The 21367-nt window shown below is 39.0% G+C and overlaps 1 protein-coding gene across 2 annotated transcripts in view; it reads right to left on the bottom strand.

Annotated features, from left to right (window-relative positions):
• Positions 1-14297: 14297 nt before the first annotated feature.
• The window catches only part of adamts3 (ADAM metallopeptidase with thrombospondin type 1 motif, 3), a 125104-nt gene continuing 118034 nt past the window's right edge, over positions 14298-21367 (bottom strand). For both annotated transcript variants that reach the window (XM_034871436.1, XM_034871437.1), the window contains exons 20-22: positions 17436-17643; positions 15587-15704; positions 14298-14920 (exon numbers count right to left, since the gene is read on the bottom strand). In XM_034871436.1, the coding sequence (XP_034727327.1) occupies positions 14436-14920; positions 15587-15704; positions 17436-17643 (811 nt within the window). In that variant the 3' untranslated portion in view covers positions 14298-14435. The remainder of the gene's footprint in view (positions 14921-15586; positions 15705-17435; positions 17644-21367) is intronic.

The raw sequence follows: 21367 nt of genomic DNA, 5'->3' as shown, positions 1-21367 counted from the left end.
TGAGAGGGGGAGTGGCCAGCGTCTAGAGCGGGAAAAGCCAATGTGTTTCTTTTACCGATATACAGTATATTTAACAAGATCTTTTGCATTTCTAAATAGGTTTATTGTTATTTTGTTTTTATCTTTTTTTTTAAGTGTAAACTAACAAACACACGAAGGTTCTCTTTGTGAGTCTATGTCTTTTTTTATATATTTAATTTTTGGTAATCTCTGGTTATGTGCTTTGAACCTCAGAACACACCGTTGAATATTATCAGTGATAATGTTGCACAGTCAGTATTAGTCATATCATTTTCTGCATGCCTCAGGTTATTGTGTAGCATGTGCTCAGCCGAGCTTCGGTTCATTATCACTAAATCTTGGCAGCCTAAATCAAAAACCAGCGCCCTGGTGAGCATAACAAATGTCACAACTGGGGAATTCATGCTGTTTGGTATCAACATGTCTGATTACAAATCTAGCACTGTAGACCTATTGCATTAATGATTTATAACCTATTTAATTAAAACACAGTTTTTCTTCATTTTTGAAGCCATTTTGTAATATATTATATGCATTTTTTATGGGCATAATTTGATAGTCAACATGAATGCCTTTTTTTAAATACTGTCTCCTTAAATAAAATAATAAAATAAATTACAACATGCTTTTCTGACAGAAGAAGATTTTTACGAATATTACAGGATCATCATGACTACTTCTACAGAACGACTCGCAGTTCATAACACATTTAAATACACCAGTTCACCACAGCTCCACTAATAAGGCAGATTAAAGAGAAGCTGTTTGCTGTGGGGGAAGGGATGCAGGCTGAATTATTGAACTGGTTCAGAAAGCACCAGCTCTAGTGGTTGGAATCATTAACAAAGAATTTACTACACAGCTGTCATTCAGGCCCGCTGGAGTTTACATCCACACTATTGAGCTGGGATGAGCCAAGGTGTACAATTATTGAAAAGAGACAGCAATGGTTTCCCAGAAAGCATGGCTAGGTTAATTTGCAGTTGAAAAGATGCTATGTGTTCAGGTCAAAGAGGGGTATAACATGCAACAAAAGGCCCCCGTCTAGAATCAAACCTGGCAGTTAGGTGGTGATGTAACCCTTCGGTTATCAAGGTGCTCCGGACAGACCTAGTCTTTATTCATCCAGGAAAGCTTTGCTGTCGGTGCTGAGACAAAGACTTTCCGAGTTCCCTGGAGAAGAAAGGCAGAAATAACAATGACACAAAAAAATAAAATAACACAAAATGTGCCACGACATCAAAAATAAAGAGGAGAAATATAACTAGCATGTTTCATTGAATCATTCAATCTAAAATAAGAACAAAATGGCCTAAAAAAAGAACCTGAGCATGGGTCCACAGGGAACCTTTAATATTAGTCTTTAGCTGTCTGAGTTAGACAAATCAAGAGGGTGTCTTCCACAGCTACAGTATTTATAGTACAAAATTACCACTTTGTGCTACAATCCCTCAAGTGTACTGTAGTTCACCATGGAAACGCTGTCAGGGGTAACAAGAAGAGATAATTTGACAAAACAAAATATATCTAACTTTGGAAGACACCCACTACATGTGCACTGACATTGAAAGTACTTTAGGAAGGGAGGGATGATCACAGCAAGCAAATAAAGGTTTTTGTCGTTGTACACCATGGGTTTCTTACCCAATTAAAACAGAAAGGATGAAACCCTAGTGCAGCCAATAAGCCGACATGCAGCGGGTTGTAACCTTTAATGCTGCTCCCATGGGAGACCGAGTTTACTCCCTATGGGCACTGAGAGGCAACAGGAGACTTTTTTTCTTTTCTTTTATTGATTTATTTGTTTGTTTTTGAGTGAAGCACTTTGGATGATAAAAATCCATATCTAGATGCTTGAATGGCATCAGCAGAGCATTTGTAAAATTAAGTTTGTGATGTAGAGCTTTGAATTATTGTTGACCTAACCACTTCCTCATCAGTTACTGATTTAACATATTGATCTACCTGAATAAAAAAACCACAACTGTCTATAACAATAAAATGTTAATGCTTGAGGAACACTTAATGAACACTGTGGTCTTTGTGGTTGTAGCCACACCATTTGGATTACATCATGGTCCAATGCCGCTACTGACGGTAGAGTAATGAACAGGCCTGTCAACCCTACTGTTGTCCCACCATTTAAATATTTCCTCCCAAATATCCCGTATTTTTCAACCCAAATTTCTTTTTTAAAGGTTGCCGGTAGACATGACCACTGAGCCTTTTTAATGAGTTTGCTACATTCCCTTCCAGTAAAGCAAGTGGCAGTTCATTAGCTGAAACATCTAGTGGGGTGAAGTCTTCAAACAAATGGCCCCTCCAATAAAACACAAAGAAGATAATTGACAAAGACAGCTGTGGATGGATGGATGGATGGATGGATGGATGGATGGATGGATGGATGGATGGATGGATGGATGAATGGATGAATGAATGAATGGATGAATGGATGGATGGATGGATGGATGAACGTGACAGGGTAGTGCTTGCCTACTGTGCACGATCACGGTAGGCTGCATCATGTGGATGTTCCAGCAGTGATGTTGTCATTAATTGCATTCCTCATGAGGGCGGTATAAACTACGCGCTGACATTGTGAAGCAGGTTAGTTGCCTAGTGGTGATTTTAGGATTCACCACGTGTACGCTTATCTAAATGTAAGGGTAGTGGAGTGACCCAGGGCAGGGTGGCAGAAAATGTTCCTTATTTTCAAATCTCAATTTTGACCCTTAGGTTATTTCTCCCAGTGTGACTGAGTCTCAATGTCAGAAAAAATGGTTGCAAAGAGTAATCTTAACCATTGTTATCCGCTCATGAATGCACTCGAGCGTGCATGAAAAGTGTTTGTTATTAACAACCTGCTGAATCCCAAACATATCATGTGGTGTGCGGAGCGTATCTCACATGAATCTCATGCTACGAGTGAAAGCTGGGGGCATCGTTAGGCTGTCTTTGCACTCTATTATTATTATTATTATAATTATTTGTATTATTTATTGTAATTTTGGATTTTCAAAGTTTGTCTGAGTTTAGAGGGTGTGTCATCAGTTAAGTAAGTACATTACATCAAGCAGAGATCAGGGTTTTAGAGAAGATTTGCTCTATCTTATTGCTTTGGGAAAAATGAGTCCCCTTAACCACATGCACTTGCACTGTCACTTGCAGAGCAGAAAGGAGCTGGCAGTCTGTTCTCTCGGCTCCCAAAGGAGAAACAGTCATTAGTAAAATCACAGATGTTTTATCAAATGATCGTTGATCCCCCAAGAGTTAAAGCCTTCGTAAACCGTCTTCTTAGCCGAAGCCATCTCGTGGAAACATTTTGGCGAGCTCACCCCTCATTAGTAGGAGCTCACACAATTAGAGACACTGTCATGCAAATGTTCACAAAGGCTGGGGCCACTTGGCTGCCTACCACTGGGATGGACTGCTGCTTCGGCTATGCACGCGCCAAAAAAATCAATTAATACAAAAAAATTCATCGGTTCCCCTGCAAGGATTCATACAGTTACCACAGCAACCACAAATTCTCTGTAAATATCGTTTCATTGTCAGAGCAGATTTTGGAACGCTTTTCCTCAATTTTCAAATAAGCCACACATTTATTTACCATTAATTTATTAATTTGTCATCATTTTATAAACTTATCAAAAAAGTTGTGCAGTGGAATAGACGTAAAGTAGCCTACCTACCGCCATTTGAACCATTGAGTCACATCGATTAGTGTCATTGAGTCATTTGTCACTTGTTCACTTCTTGTGAAACATAGTGTCTGGTAACATTAAACATGTTGGCATTAATTTGCAACAAATAACACCACTCAAATAACCTGTAGTTGTATTAAAACGAGGGAATACTGGAGCACAATTTGGGTCCTTTCCTGAAGGAGAATGCAGCTGATGTGATGAAGAGACTAACATGCTGTGACGTCAAGATGTCAGAGATGTTGCCACAGGCTCTTGCTTTTCCTACAGTGGGCTTACGTCATGTTTATGCAACACTGCCAAAAGCAGCCACCAGTTTATACAGTGTCAGTTCAGGGGATAAGTCCTCTCCTGTCATGCAGCGGCTACTGGCTCAGATGCGCATGCTGAGTGCCAAAAGCAACACAATTAAAATAAGTCATACGTTGTTTTGCCGGGTGCTCATTAACTCCATATGCTTGCTTTCATGAATCAATGTTACACTAGAAAGGAAAAATAAAAAAAGGTTAAAAAGGCAATTCTAATACATTTCATGTATTATTCAGCTCAGTAGATATTGCTTTCTCATTTATAATCAACCCCTATCTTCCCCTTGTTTCCTATCTCTTCATCAACAGTGACTGCACCAGTAGTGCATCACCCTCTTTTCTTTCTGCTCTCTGTTTGTGATTTCTCTATCTCATCTCATTTCTCAAGAGACCTCAGAGCGTTAGCGATGTTAGACCCTTTTCAAGGGCGCTTAAGCCCTCTAAAGTTAATATCAGCCCCCACCACCAAAAATGATGATAAAAAAACAAATACATTTTATTTTTTATTTTGTTAAAAGAACAAAAATCTTAGAGTTTGATAACTTGTCTGTTACTGACAAAGGGAAAACAATTACAGGTAGAAAGAAGCAGGTTTAATGTCGCTATAGCCAAATATGCACCTGTAACCCAGTCATGGAAAGTTTAATTTTGTATTTATTTATATTTTTACACCTCATTATCATTTCATTCCCCCTCCCCCGCTAAATTAGTATAAGTGTCACATTTTTATTAGGGGCTGAGCCCCTATAAAAACGTCGGATCCTAGAATTGCTCCTGGCTCAGAAACTTAATGGGCACCAATGTCTACAGCTGTGGTACTTTTTTTGGATTAGATCATTATCTATGTAGAAGTACATGATTTTTGTCATTATTTATGGAGAAGTTTAAGAAGTGTTGCTCCTGTCTCGTCAGCATCTCGGGATGCACCGCAGCCTTCAGCAGACTGAGAATTATGAGCTGGAATTGAATTTTTTTTATTTGGACAAAACGTTTTGGGGCTCTTTTCTTCATAGTCATGATTTATAGAAATCAATGTGGTTGCGTATAAGTCAAAATAGAATTTCCAACAATACAGCTAAACAGTAGAGTCTTTGAATTGGAAGAATTACATTGTGGTTGAAAATAATGTAGATCCATATTAAAATGTTGAAATAGCCAACCAGACTAATCCAGTATTGCAGTATTGTGGTGCAAATTAGCTGTATCCTTTCTATAAGTGCACAATATGAGCAATTTCATCAGGATATTAATACCAGCTCACTGCTCGTCAGCATACAGGCACACTGAGCTTTTGTTGCTGCTGTCAGAACTATAATAACCAAAATCTGAATCATGCTGTGCAGACAATTTATTAAATACTGCAGTAAGGCATTCAAACTCCAAAAATGCATATGGTATATTTAATTGTAATGTCCTGCTAACAAGATTATGCAACACCAGTTAAAATATGTTTACATGAGAAGGATATTGAAATCCCCACAAGTCACGTTTAAGTTCAAAAGGTGAAAATACACACGCAGACGCACGCATTCACACATGCACGCATGCACGCACACACGCATGCAAGCAAACACATCAATGGGGGCCGTGGCAGGAAAGGGAAAGACAGAGAAACACAAGGGAACATTACTAAGGCTGGCCCTTGGCCGTAACAATATATGATTGAACACCTCATGCTCCGTATGGCAAGCCCTTTTAACATTAAAAAGATTTAAAGAAAGAAAGGATTTAATTTCCAGTAAATACATTTATGAAAAATCAAAAGTTCAATTCAAGATATCTCCAATTATATCAATTAAGTCAAACTCAAAATCAAGATATCATCAAAACAAATTAGTAGTACATGTGATTTCTAGGAGACAGGGTTGTAATGGTCAGGTTTCCTATTGAGTTGTGTGTATTTGTAAAAAGGGTCATCTAGCTTGTGCATGAAAGTGTTGAATGGAGTTGAGATCAGCGCCGTGTCCAGACCATTTAATTTCTTCCACACTAAACTGGGAAAACCATTTTTTCATGGAGCTGGATTTGTGCACGGAGACATTGTCATGTTCCCCAAACTACTGCCACACAGCTGAGCTGTCTAAAATAAAATGGTGTATGCTGTAGTATTACATTATGCCTTGAAACCTATATAGTGTATCACAGTGTTTCTCAAACTTTATTCAAATATTGCACCACCTTAAAATTGTTTTTTTTAAGCCAAGTACCCCCTGACCACCGCAACAAAATTTGGTAGAAAAAAAGTCTTTATGAAGAGGTACAATACCTTTATAATATAATTGTTGTTTGGGGGTATTTTGGGGCCTTTATTCGACAGGACAGCTAAAGACATAAAAGGGGAGAGAGGGGGAATGACATGCCGCAAAGAGCAACAGTTCAAAGTCAAACCCGGGCACGCTGTGTTGACGAGTGAAGCTCTACATTCTATATTCTGTATGGTCGCTTACAGACGTGACAGAGAGACTGATGATGCTGTGCGGGTCCTTCTAGACTATTTCAAAACAACTTGCACTCCGTAAACGGCATGCTAGAGTCCTATTTGTAGTCTTTAGTGCAGCTTTTAATTCTATGAAGCTACACATTCTCCTGCAAAGTCTGGCCAATATTAACATAGATAAGGGTCTGACTCACTGGATCTGAGACTTTCTCTCCTGTCACCCTCATAGGGTTTGTCTAATTTTGTCAGGAGTGCATACCATTAGTAGTTCTTTCCCCTTTGCTTTTCTCTCTATTCACAAATGAGTTCACTATAAATAATAGCACCTTTAAATTGATATAATACGCTGACAACATGGCCTTAGTAGACCTTTTACAAAAAAACTGACACCCTTGGCGAGGCCTCCTATCTAGAACACATAAAGGTCCTTGAAGCATGGTGTAATGATAGTGAGCTAGAGATTAATGAGGGGACTTTTAAGTACCTAGGTATGGTTCTTGACCATCTGAGTTTTTCAGATAACACAGGCTTTATTTTTAAGAAATGCTCACAATGACTCAGACTCCTCAGAAGACTGAGCTGTCTGGGCGTCTGTGCTCAGATTACTGAGCTAGTATACACCACACACACTGAAAGTGTTTTAACCTTTCACCTTTCTGCTCGGTTTGGCAATTTAAACCGCAAACTCAAGAAGAGGCTTGACAGGATAGTGTAAATGGCTAGCAAAATAGTGGGAAAACATCTAGCCCAGATGTACACTGACAGAATGAGGAAGTAAGCCAGGAAAATCACTGCAGATACACACCCTCTTTCCAGCCAGTTTGACCTCCCGAAGTCTGGGAGGCGCTTCAGAGTGCCTCTGGCAAAAAGTAAAAAAAAAAAAAATCTTTTTTTTCAAATGTACGTATAGGATTAGGGCAACTGGTGAAAAATGTATGTGACGTCTGGACCTCACATACATTTTTCACCAGTTTCTACAAACTGAGCTATCTAGGCGCCAGCACAATACTTTTTTGAACAAAAACATTTAAGTTCTAAGTGCATTAAGTGCATTTTCAAATGTTTATAATCTACCACTTCATTTATATATTATTATGGTGTAATTAGTTTAGGAATAATGCGTGACACACTTTTTAATTAGCATTTTTGTACATTTGCCCGCTGTCGCTGTTGAAAGATTTTGTATATCCACCAGGACGGCTCTGTTCTGGGCTAACGCCGGTTCGTTGGCCATTTCTTAGAGCAACCATGGCCAACAGTACGGTACCTGGTCGGGGACGGGCGGGGATAGGCTCTTGCTGAACTTTATACTAATGAACATGACAGATCAGTCAAAGTGAGTCCCCCTCGTGGCTGGCTATAGTAGCTAAAGGTCATAAGTCATGCAGCCTTCATGCCTTCAAGTTTTGTCTTCAGTTTTGCTAAACGTGTTTATTATTTTAGGTAGTTTTTATCACAATAATCCATGTCTAAGAGTCCATTTCCCCAAATGAGATGGTTTTTATTTGTTATTTGACACTATAACACACACACACACACTGACCTCCTCAAGATTTAATTTGGGTGCTTCCAGTGACCGGCATTGTGAATTGGCATATTAGTTAAATATTTAGTTACATCCAAAACATTTAGATTTAACATTTAGCTTTAGATTTGACATTTAATATTTTGGTGTAACTTTAATATTTGGATTTAACTATTTTAAATATCTCTAAGTTGACAAATGTTATTGTAAATGTGGAAACAGGTGAACCTCAAAAATTCATATCAGTTTTTTAAACATTGTTTGAAGCTAAATGTGACAAAATGCTTTACAAACGGCACCCCATAGGCAAGAGCCTTCAGCTATCAGGCTCCTTTCCTGTGGAATCAGCTTCTGGTCTGGGTTCGGGAGGCAGACACTGTCAGCCCATTTAAGAGTAAACTTAAAACTCTCCTCTTTGATAAAGCTTATAATTAGGAAGTGAGGAGTCGCAGATTCTGCTTAATCCGACCCACTTGCTTCTCGTCATAGTTGTCAGATTCATCTACTCTAATCAATAATATTATAAAACTAAAGACAGGCAGGGCAGTGCAGCCCGACCAGGCTCCTCTCTTTACCCTGTCTCTCTTAATTATGCAGTAATAGTTTTAGACTGCCGGGGACTTTGACACACTGAGCTCCTCTCTCCTCTATCTTTCCATTTGTATGCATCCATGTCCCAGAAATGCTTGTTACTAACCTAGCTCTAGGGAGTCATTCCCCAGAGTCCTTATGTTCTTTTTCCCCCAGCATGTTTCCTTCCAGCATGTTTCCTTGGATAAGGGAGGTTCCAAAATCAAGGTTGCAGCTGTCGCCGTGGTCCTGCTCCACATGCTGCGATACTGCCACTACTCATTTCAACCCCAACCGGCCCGTCAGACACCGCCTAACAAGAGCTTGGGTCAGTCCGAGGTTTCTTCCTAAAAGGGAGTTTTTCCTCGCCACTGTTGCACTGATGCTTGCTGATAGAATGTGGTCTAGACCTACTCTAACTGTAAAGTGTCTTGAGATGACTCGTATGAATTGATACTATAAATTACATTGAATTGAATTGAAGTGAAGTGTTTATGGTTTTAACAGGAAATTAGGTTTAAGCTGGTGACCTGGTGCTGGACCTAAGGTTGTAGTTGATGTCTTTGTGAAGCCGTACAGTTTAAAAAAGAGTCAAGAATCAATTCAGACAGAAATGTGCAATAACTAAGAGTCTATCTCTCCCTACACAGCTGCCATCTGCAGTATTTTAGCAAACTGTTTGAATCTGAGCATGCACGACCTAAATCTAAACTCAACTCACGGGCAGTGACACTCCCTATTGCATTTTCAGTACTCGCAGCAATCCCAGAAGTCTCTGAGAGACTGACTAAGCGGGAGTGAGAAGAACAGGTCAAATTAATTTTCAAAACTGTAGAGGAGATGTACAGGATGACCTAAATTGAGGACAACTACGCCCGTTATTGTAGGTGCAATAAGAAGTTAAATACTAATTAGTGCTTTATCAAACAGAATGAATGTGTGTCCCTGCCCAGGATAAGAAATTAATTAATTAATGTAAAGATCAAGAAGCCATTACCAGTAACCAATATGTTTATATTTGATTCATTCAATATATTATAATTTTTTTTTAAATCCACGAGCCACTTTCATATTATACCAACATTTGCAATGTTCTGAGCTTTTTTCGTATAGGTTACTAGGAAATCTCGGCCCAGAGTAATTCATTAATAGTAATAATGATTATCCTCCCCAAACGAGTTTCCTTTTGTTTATTTTTTCCAACTATACAAAAAAATCTGAATTTTTTTTTTTGCAACTTCCACTGTCTTCCTCAACTGTATTGTAACATACATACAAAACACATTATCGCAATTTTTATACAAAAGCTCTTGCAAAATCAAGCATTTTGGGCCACAACAATCTCAAAAAAAGGCAGCAAAATCCTGAAGGGACTAGCCTTGTGTGTTTTTCATGTGTTATAGTGCGCATTTACCAGAGTTTTTATATGTTGTTGTTGTGGTGCGGATTGACTACTACTGATTTTGTCAGTCATCTCATCATCATGCTGCGTCTCTATGATCCTATCCTGTCCTATTCACGGTAGCTTACTTGTGGACATTGCGCCGTCATCCCATGCTGTGGTAGGGGGGCCCGTAACGCCACTGCAACCAAGAAAAATAACTGCACCAAACAGCTCCAAACAGATCTAATGTAGTCCATTCTTTACTTCTGTGAAAAGTATTATAACATGCGTTATAATACTTGCCTAGCTGCTAGCGTTGCACGCCCTAGAACTGCTTTTAACTGGCTTGCAGCATTGGAAGTAACAGGTTACAAAAGTAAAGCAATTACAGTAATGTATTCCTTCTAGTTGTAAAGCAGTAATATAACGCATTACTAATTAAATTTTGGTAGTATTATACCCAATACAATCTCAATAACCTGAGTTACAATGCATTATAACGCAACATTTATGCGTGTTTTTAATTTTTTGTATTCCCCAACACTGCAAAACATTTCTTCACAGGAAAAAGAAAGTGTAGAGTATTAGAGTATTACTTCTTGTTGCTGTATTACATTTTTGAGATGACTGCAGAGACAGATACATTTGCAAGATGGGCATTATTTTAAGGAATTATTACACTGCGTTGGCGCAAGCTGTCCCGTCTCCTGTGGTCAGAGCCAGAACCAAAGACAGCACGGACAACATCTGTGTCTAAACAGGTGACGGTACAGCGGTGTGTCCGAGCTACTGAAAGATAGGAACATGATGGAAATGTATGTTTAGACTGTCTATAATATACACAAGCTATGTTAGCTTGGTGTTTCATCTTGCTATATCACGTTTTTTCAGTGCTGTGTCTGCCATTTTCATGGCTTCCTCCTGGACGCATGCTTAATGATCTGATAACTGGTTGTTGTTATCATAGAGGTTGATGCTCAGAAACATCCCGAGCACAGCAAATAGGAAGATACAGCCAGAGGGCAGGGTCTCTGCAGATACAGACACCGCCACAGACTTTAATGGGTCATAAGTGATGATTGGGAAATATTACTTTCTGGCTATACTGTTTTTTGAAGGAAATTCCTACTAATTGTGCCTTTAACTTGACTTAGTATACATGGTTGTCACTGATCAGATATTTTGCTTCAATGCTGCAATGATGAACCTCACAAATGCAGAAATTAGGGTGGAGAAGACAAGACATCAAAGTAGTTATTCATGTCTTTTATTGCTATGTGCTCCCCATTACAACAAACAGCATCAGTAGTGTACACTTCAATCTACACAAATACATAGAAAAGCAAATAGAGCGGAGAGTCACTTGACAGTCATGACAATCGTAATACTTCAATGCATGGATAGCACAGGGGTATTGATACAGTACATGAAGAATCCTATGCAGTAATATCTGTCTGAGGCTCAGGGATTGTCAATGTATCTACAACTACCCTATTTTATCATTACACGCTCTGTATAACATTAGCAGCAATGTTGTATAGGCAGCAAGTAATGGGCATGAAAAATAACAAGGGAGGAAAACGTAAAATGGTTAGAAAATACTGACATCTACAAACAGCATTACTGGTTTTCTGGTACTACATTATTAATGTTTTATTCGTTAAAATAAAGCATTTGTCTGTTACTTTGCTGTTATGTAACAGCTCTGTTAACTTCTACGAAACAGCTGTGAAAAGACAGCTTTCTGACAACGACTAAACATCTCAAAATTGAGCATGTATATTTACATCTAATTGTTTGCAAAAAACAATGTAATTCCTACTCTATTATGGGTTTTAAAATAGAAGTAGAAATCTACTTAAAATTTGAAATGTGTAAGAAAAATTGTGATAAATGTGACTTGATGGTTTATGTGCTGCAGCTTATTGACCAGCTGGCACTGCAAATACTGTTAAAACAAAGCTTTAACTTTCAATAAATATTCATGTACTCAATGCTATATACATGTACTATACATTGGCACACAAAAGTGAGTGTGAGTAGTTATTTATTTGCTGAAAACACAAAACTGTGTCTTTGCTATTGCAGTCAGATGCATGGTGGTTGTGATAAAAAAGCCATTTAGAAAATACTTTGGAAAACATGTTCCACATAGAGTGAATTTTAATTTCATTTTAAAATGAGACTTTGTTCCTGCAAACACAAAATGGACAATAAAACCTTGTTCAGACTGAATATGTATGGGCGTGAGGACTTTAAAGCTCCATTAAGCAAGATTTGTTTAGTAAAAATTGAATCAAATGACTCTGTAACGTAATAGCGCTGAACCACCTGAGAATAAAAACCTGTACCACTACACCACTTTTAGCACATTGGTTTAGCTCTCTCCAACAAATCAACAAAGCTTCAAACAGCAGAGAGCTGAAATACACGAGAAGCTGGTGAAGAAAGTGGAACATCTAGAAGCTAAAGAGACAACTACTTCCCTCAGAAGTTGGTAGAGACCAAAACAGAGCTAAAAGGAGAGTGAAAGCTGGATTTAAATGGACCTAAATCAGGTGGACAGAACTGGGATTCCTGTTGCTCTCTTTTAGCTGATTGTGTAAAATATGCAACTATGTGAGTTTGTTTGGGGGTCTTCCTACCCCCTAGTGGTAAAAAGAAAACTGCTTAATGGAGCTTTAAGTGAATTGAAATTTGACTACACTAAAAATTATTTTCAAGATGAGTTTTTGTGTTTTTCATGGCTACATCAAAGTAGAAGTTTCATTTTAGTTGCATGGTGAAATTTTCACTTTCTTTTTTTAGTTTGTTCATGCTGAACTAGCGCTTGCTGTATATAACATACAGTATTAAGAACAATTGTTAAATACATTACTTACTTAGTTCCCTTCTTTGATCTAACAGCTTCAACCTTTCTGGGAAAAAACATCCACAAGGAGGGCAATATAATGAGTTGGAAAGGTCTAGCACCGTTCAAACTTCTGATTTAGAAAAAAGGTAAAGGCTGGGATGAAGTAATGTGTTTGAGATGCTTCTTCAAGGAATAGTTTGACGTTTGGGGAAATGTGGTTATTTGCTTTCTTGCCAAACGTTAGCAGAGGCCTTCAACATCGTTCTTATGTTTACATAGTACACATGAACTGACCGCCAGGAGATGGTTAGCTTAGCACTATAACTAGAAATAGAGGGGAACAGCTAGCCTGGCTCTGTCAAAAGGTAACAAAATCTTATTGTGTTGTTTTGAACACATCAGGTTTGTACGGATTAAACAAACAATATATTACATAATGAGAGAGCTTCAGAGGTGTATGTAGGCGTTTCTTTTTAAAACTTTGGCTGAAGCCAGACTAGCGGTTTCCCCTGCTTACAGTATTTAGGCTAAGCAGTATTTATACTGGCTGGATGTTTTATATTTAAAGCCGAGAAATCAAAAGCAAGCAAGCAAGGAAACAAGGGTATTTCTGAAAATGTTGAACTATTCTTTTAAAACATTCCCCAAAGAAATATGCAACAGCATTAAGAGCCATTGAGTTGTTTATGTCCATGTAACACATTGTGCTGAAAATGTAAACATTAGGAGATATATATGGTATTATAGTTGATTAAAATGGCATCCTCAGCTTTTTAAAATAATACTGACGTTTTCATGTACAGTATTTACAGGAACCTTTATAAATACCCATTTCCATAGAAACTGTAGAGCGCCATTTTACAGACATTACTGGCTATTAAAAAAAAAAAAATCTATGCAATTCAAACCATTTTTTTTTCTAATGGTTTTTACTGGTTTGGCCACTTTCCATATGTGGTCAAATGAAGTCTGGGTTCGATATAGTACATGCAGTGACTCCTCAAGTACTAGGACAATTGAATTTTCTACTAGTCAAGCTTCACACTTACATTTTTTGGCAAGATAATGGCAGTCTGTCACATTCAAGTAAAAAGGGAATTTTCAGCTGCATCAGATGATGCATTTTAAATTGTCCTAACATCTCCATCATCTTCCACTTCAAATTTATGGATATATTAAATCCCCCATCCACTCTAAATATTTGACATAGAAGTGTTTCATTAGACACTCATACGTGTACTGACATCATTTTTTAAAATATGAATCTGTCCATTGGCTATTTTGTAAAATGTTTCATAGTAAACTACCAATATTGTGTTTCTTTAAGCTTTTCATTTGAGACAGATGAAAATTCCCTTTGGACCATGGGCCCTCTTTTCATTAAAATTATTGTGTTGTTTTCTCCTCCCAAAGAAATGTATGAAAGCAAAGTCACATGGCTGTTTAAGTAATAATATACTCTGGGAGCTCCCTGTAAGGGATTGAAAATTCTTGACAAAAAAGTGAACCAGCACTTTTCTTTCTCTCCCTCCTTGTTTGTCTCTTGGTTGTGTTTTATGGCATGAGAAGACTCAGGATGAAGCTGGATTATCTGCTGTACATTAAGAGTTCTGAAGGGGAAGGGCATCGCTTTCATCTCTCCACTTTAGAGTACGCAGTAGGCCACCGACTATCTTTCAAGTTGCTTGACCTTTGACCATCTGTGGGACTACCTGGAGGAGATGTGCTGATAGCGGGCAGCTTACTATCAGGGAGACCCATGTGTCGTCGGACCCGCCGTGGTGCAGTGGTGATCTTCAACAGGGTTTTCTTTAGAGGGGGAGCGGTGGTGACATGCTTTGCAGCTTTGCCCAATGTGGTGGATCCTTTGCCTGAGCCGTGTTTACCACTGCGAGTGCTGTTGACTACGGCTGAGGCTGTTAATGTCTCCAACAGCTGGGAGGCGGATCCGAAGCGGACATGCTCCTCCATCTCAGTTGCTTCGGAGAAAAGAGACAAAGCTCCACTGCGCTTGCTGCAGGAGTCGCAGCATAGTTTGTTGTAGCCCGGAATAGAGCAGTATCGCGCTAGGACCTCCATTTGGCAGAAGATGGATTTGTCTCCATTACATGGCTCATCTAAAAGGCAAAAAGGCATACAGCATGAGCTCAGTGCTTGCCACACAGCGCTGAAAGGCTGTAAGCGTTGGCCATGGAATAAGATAAAAAGGCTGAGTTAAAGTGGGTGCATTACAGAACACTGAAAAATTGCTTTTTATCAGAGAGTGACAGCTAAGTGTTTATGCCACAAAAAAGAAGGCAGTACATTTAAGCCACATTCAACATGATGCGTATTATGTTGAATGTGGCTTAGACAAGAGCTGTGCCCGAGTTTGGTATGACTGTACATACTCATTCTAAGCAGGTGTTTCGTTAGCTTCAGTTTGTGTTGTAGTGTGACTTTTGTATTAGAAAGGGTTGGTTTGGATTCCTAAAAGTGACACACTAATACAAACTAACTAACCAATCAAGTAAACAGTAGTCCAGCTTTTTTTAAATATAGTATTCTTTAACCACTTTTTTCCACCGGATGTGTCTTTGCTGCGTTCTGGAGGCGCCGCAGCCCCCCCGCATGCAATCGTGGTCATGCTACGTATGCGGTAGTACCTGTGCCTGCATAAGAAAGGCTCCTCTGCTCTGAATGGTTCAGGCCTGATGCTTGCAACTGCCATTATGACGACTAGGAGGAGGCAGAGGAACCAGATTTTTGAGAATCTGCCTATGTACTATAAATTACATGCTTACCGTGGCAGGGTCCTGGTCTGCATGGTCTCACGTTGTCAGGTTTTTCGCCGTTACACTGATCTCCAATTCGGCAAGTGACCAGACGCCTCTCCATCCCCTCTCCACAGGTCACAGAGCACTGTGGAAGAGTTTAAACAGAGACTCACTCACACAGAGCTAAAGAACACAGTTTTGGAGAGCGGAGTTAAAATGAATGGGGGCAGGTCAGCCAGGCAGCCGGCATGTCAGGATAAATGGCTGGGATCAGACGCCAACTCAAAGATCCATCTTCACCTACAAACAAAATGTCTTGCTGCACAGTTGACCTAGCAAAGATATCTGAGACCTCTATCTTTTGGTCTCAAGATAAACCCGAGACAAAGAAACCATGCTGATCTGCAGGGAACAAAGTTTATCACTTGCCACCCAAACAGTTCGTGTCCTGGATAAAAGGAAGCTGTTGCTTGTATTTCGAGAGGAGGTTCTCAGTTTTTGAAAAAGCGGGCATCTCAACTTAATTTCTAAAACTTATTTTTGAAATAGAGCCCCCAATATTAATTCCAGTATATTTTTGTAAAAGTCACTGTAAAATAAAATTAAGACAATTAAACTTCAGCATCATGAATGTGTTTTTAGGAATTTATTCATAACTAAAATAACTGTGCATTTCACTTTTTTTCTTAGAACAGTAGCCATATTTATGTTCTTATATCTCAATCAAGCAGCTACAAAATGCACATTATGATTTATATATACGCACATCATGTTTTATGATATGAACATTTGATAGCCAATATCTTTATACACAAATCCTGTCTGGACAAATCAGAGCTTTGCGCAAAGATGAATGTGAATTGCCAAATTCTAAGTGAGTCTGCCTCACTGATCTTGCAAATCAATTAATAAAATAAATAAAACGACATTGATGTAAACGCAATCCACATATGTTATATAAACCCTGACCTTAAGTTGATGTGTAAATATAAAAAAAGCCTTAAATCAAGTTGGTATTTTGTACTTTTTAAAACCATAAAAACATACTGTATGAAAATAACAGGGAGGTAATTAGTGTGTATAATTCTGAATGAAACATTGAGAGCAACTAGAGCCCAAATGAGTTATTGTGACTGATTCAAGATACAATAATGATGTTAAAACCTAGTAGAAGAAAAAAAAGATAATTTTCATGATTCATGTATTATTAAGAATCCATGTTAAAGGCATCTATAAATAACTTACGAATACATGTAACTTACAAGACAATTTATTACTTTTAACTAATTATTTACTATTACTGAGTGCACAAATATGCATACTGTATATACTGTACATTCATATACAGTGCTATATTCTAAAAAGGAGATGGACCATGTAATCAAACTTTTGAACCCAGCTCACAAATCAGCTGCTGGCAAGAATAACTGCATCTTATTAGCACTTTCATGCTCTCCACCACTCAGCAGGACGTCTAGATTTATTGGATCTTTTAAGGGTTTCAAAGGCCTCATTTATTAACGCTAACGCTTTCAGATGAGATGTGACATGTAAGATGCCTCAAGTTTTATTTTTATACCTAATCTTGTAAAGTTAAGAAATCCCAACTGCATCATACACATTACAGCTGGCGCTGCATCAACACAAATCTACAGGAAAAAGGCGAGCTGTAAGCGATTTAACTTACAGTAGTTAATTGGAACCAAGATGGCATTAAAAATAAAATAAAATTTAGATTGATCGGTGGCTAAATGATCCACACCCAGACTACAGAAGAACATACTTTAACCTTTAGAAATACAATCAGCTGTACGCACTGGAGCCTTTTTATATTATAGTCAAAGAAAAACTTCTCTTAAAATAAATCATACTGAACCTCTGACCACGCTCCGGTTCTCCACTGGGCAGGACATGGGACTCTGTTACAGGGCCTCCGATTCTCTGGCTTCTCCCCGCTGCAGTACTTGCTGTGAACGGAGCGGTTTGTGCCCTCGTGGAATAACTGCACGCAGCGAACGGTTCGGATTTGAAAGCCCAGGCTGCCGCAGGTTTTGGTGCAATGCTCCCATTCCTCTGAGATCCATCTGGATGAATCAAAGGGAGGAGATTACTGGGAATTATGTCATAACAAAAATGAACACATTTAAGAAGAAACTTAGTGGGAGAAGTCCAAACCACAGATCTGAACCATAATGTGGAGAGACAGTGTTTATGTCACTGTTGACCGAGGTGGAAGAAGTAATCATTTACTTAAGTAAATAAGGCAATACCATATGTAAAAGTCTTCCATTAAAAGTAAAGTCCCTACAAGAATAATTGACGTGTGCTGTGAAATGTAGTCTTGCATTGCCAAACCGAGGGTCTGACTAGTCCACACTGCCTTCCGGGATGGGAGAAAATCGTGCTCTGGTTTATTGGCATTTTTTAAACCAATCACAATCTTCGCGGGTGGTTCTAAGCAATGGATGGAGATAAAATGCCGCTGCCAAATAGACTCTGGAAGGAACGTGTTTTAGTGAAACGTACATATTCAAATTTGTTTTAGCGGGGCATAAGAAAAATCTGATTGGACAGATAGTCAAGCTTGCTGTCTGGATTTACCATGCAGAGATCTGAGGAGCAGTTAACCATCCTGACCAGTCCTCTTAAATCCACCAGAGAATGCGGAAGGTAATGGACGTCCGGTCAAAAAGAGTGATATCTGATGGAATTTATGGTGGCACCGGAGTACTCCCGGACGTGGTGGAAATACACTGTAAAATGTACTTAAAAGGGTCAAAAGTGGGCGCCTGGATAGCTCAGCTGGTAAAGCATTCGGCTACATATAGTGGTTTACTCCTCAACGCAGCGGGCCCAGGTCGACTTTGACCTGTAGCCCTTTGTTGCAAGTCATTCCCCCTTCCATTTTTTCAGCTGTCCTCTCAATGAAGTAGCCAGGCTCTGTCCTCCTACGTACTTCGGTACCCCGTCTGGGTTTGCGGTATATTACATAGGTTTTCAGCGAACAACGGGAGTGGCTAAAAAATAATGATGTTGATGTTGCCAAATATCCCAAAGCGATAGCCAGAGCAGAAACAATCTTTGTTAAGTTTTGTTGGTGGCCATGATGTTGTTGCCCTCCTTGCCATGGCGTTTGGTATATTTTATATAAAATTTGTCGGGTTGCTTTTCCAGTGGTGTAGGAGTAAGCTAAGGTACATTAGTGATGCTAAGCCGACATCCCGACCAAACGTTGGTGATTGGTTATGGCAGATCCAGAGTGGCTTGGGGAAGATCCAAGAGTTTTAAACTTCAACAGAGTACCCGCCTTCAAGGAAGTTAACACTTGTCAATGGAGAGTGGCTAGACTCTCCGTACAAATGAAATGTAAAAAAAAGTCGGGAACCACTAGTTTAGTCTATATTAACAAAATTGTAGTGCATGTACAGTATTTGTTTTCTGTAAAATATCAATCTGTAAAGTAACTAGTAATTTTAGCTGTCATACAAATGTAGTAGAGTAAAAAGTACAAAAGAATCACAAAATGGAGTTCCTCAAAACTGTACATAAGGGCAGATCTTGAGAAAATGTGCTTGGTGACATTCCACCACTGAAGAAGAATCTTTAGTGAATGAATGGACTGATGATTTGAGTTTGTTTCACACTATTTGTTATTTTGATAGACTTAAGAGATGTAAGAACTTTTGAATCATTTGATGCATATCACAGTGGCTTCTTGAAAGCATCGTTTACCCTGATTTGAATATGAAGCATTCACCAATCAACTGGCAATGAGATACATACCTTGAGAGTGCTAGTAATCGGAGAACACATTGGAAGTAAAAAATATGACTATGACATACTGGATCACCGTTGCTCACATGTTTAGTTTTGGGTTCATCATATGCAACTACTACTACAAAAAAGAACATTAATACACTGTCACAAATGTTTAAATCTATCTGGCAGTAAAGAAAGCTAAATCCGATCTTACAGTATATGTGCAGGTTTTTACTTAATGGTTGTGCTCGATATAAAGTCAGGGGATCATCAACGTTAATTCAATTAATCACAATTCATCCTGAGGGGGACACAATTGTGTGAGCCAATTGTCACGGCAAACCCTCCAATTGTTGTGAAGACAATTTACTCAAAACCATTTGCCGACACTAATGGTGGCACAAGAGGAAAAGTGGTCTTGACCAAAATGGTGGGTTTACTTTCTTTAAGAACTTTGGGGGCTCTGTGACTTTTACATACTACATTTACATTTCAGCATTGTACATAATAAAAGGAAATAAAAGATAAATCAATTTATAAGCATCTCATACTTATTTGTTGAATACATTTGTTCTAATCTGCAGGAATCAATTAAACTAACAGAACAAACACTCCAAACGTTTCAATTAGAGTGCTGAGCCTTGAACATATATTTACAATCAGCAGTGGCAACAAGAACACAGTTAATCAATCTGAGTGAAAACATCCTTATTTCAAAAGGATAAATACAGCCTCAGTTTTGGTCTCTTGAGTCCTCAAATTCATAATTTAATAAACAAACAAGTGCTGCAAAACTATCAATGCAACACTGCCAATAATACTTTCATAAAACAATCTGATAAAAGGCTCTTTCTGATCTTTTTTTCCCTTTCGAAGTCCCCAACGCACAAAAGATATTTCCATTCATTGCTGCATAAAAGCATTTAAATGTCATGAATAAATACACTTGAAATCATCCACTAGCCTGCAGTACTTTGTCTCATATCAAATTACTTCTGTTATGGCTGATAAGGATCAGCACCTCTAAATCTGAGGCCATGGTTCTCAGCAGGAAACCGACGGAGGGCTTCTTCAGGTAGGGAATGAAGTTCTTACCCCAAGTGAAGGAGTTTAAATACCTTTGGGTCTTGTTTGCAAGGGAGCAGGAGATTGGTCGGAGGATCAGAGCAGCGGGTGCAGAATTACACGTTATACGTTTATCACACCGTTGTGACAAAAAGAGAGCTGAGCCGGCTCTCGATCTACTGGTTAGTGTTCGTTCCTACCCTCACCTATGGTCATGAAGGCTGGGTCATGACCTAGAACGAGATCCAGGGTACAAGCGGCTGAAATGGGTTTCCTCAGTAAGGTGGCTGCCGTCTCCCTTATAAATACGGTGAGAAGCTCAGTCATCCGAGAGGAGCTTGGTGTAGAGCTGCTGCTCTTTTGCGTCGAAAGGACCCAGTTGAGTTGGTTCGGGCATCTGGTAAGGATGCCTCCCGGGTGCCCCCCTAGGGAGGTGTTCCAGGCACGTCCAGCTGGGAGGCTTCGGGAAAGACCCAGGACTAGGTGGAGAGATTGTAGCTGGCCTGGTACGCCTCGGGATTCTCCAGTCAGAGCTGGTTGATGTGGCTTGGGAAATGGAAGTTTGTGGTTCCCTGCTGGAGCTGCTGCCCCCGCGACACTATACCTGATAAGCGGGTGAAGATGGGTGGATCGATGGATGGTTATTCAGCCATTGTCTGGTACCACTGACTGCAGTGACAGAAACCAGTGTGAAGCTGTCACAAATAAATTATATGAAATTGATTATATCTATTTGAATGAAATGTATTCCTTTATAGACCTGACACTATAGATAACTCCACAACTACTGAAACAATAATTGCTGTACCATTATATCAACGAAAGAAAACCTTGAAACATTTGATCGCAAGGAAGGACTGTGGTAAAGATGTACTGTGCCTTCTTCGGTATGTGTAATGTACTTTTCTGACCAATGTTTTGCACTTTTGTTGAATTGTTTACATACAAAATTTGGATCACAAAAAAAGAAAACCTCAAGGACAA

The sequence above is a fragment of the Etheostoma cragini genome, chromosome 5, assembly GCF_013103735.1.
Source record: "Etheostoma cragini isolate CJK2018 chromosome 5, CSU_Ecrag_1.0, whole genome shotgun sequence".
Taxonomy (NCBI): domain Eukaryota; kingdom Metazoa; phylum Chordata; class Actinopteri; order Perciformes; family Percidae; genus Etheostoma; species Etheostoma cragini.
This window is presented reverse-complemented; position numbering and strand designations above follow the sequence as displayed.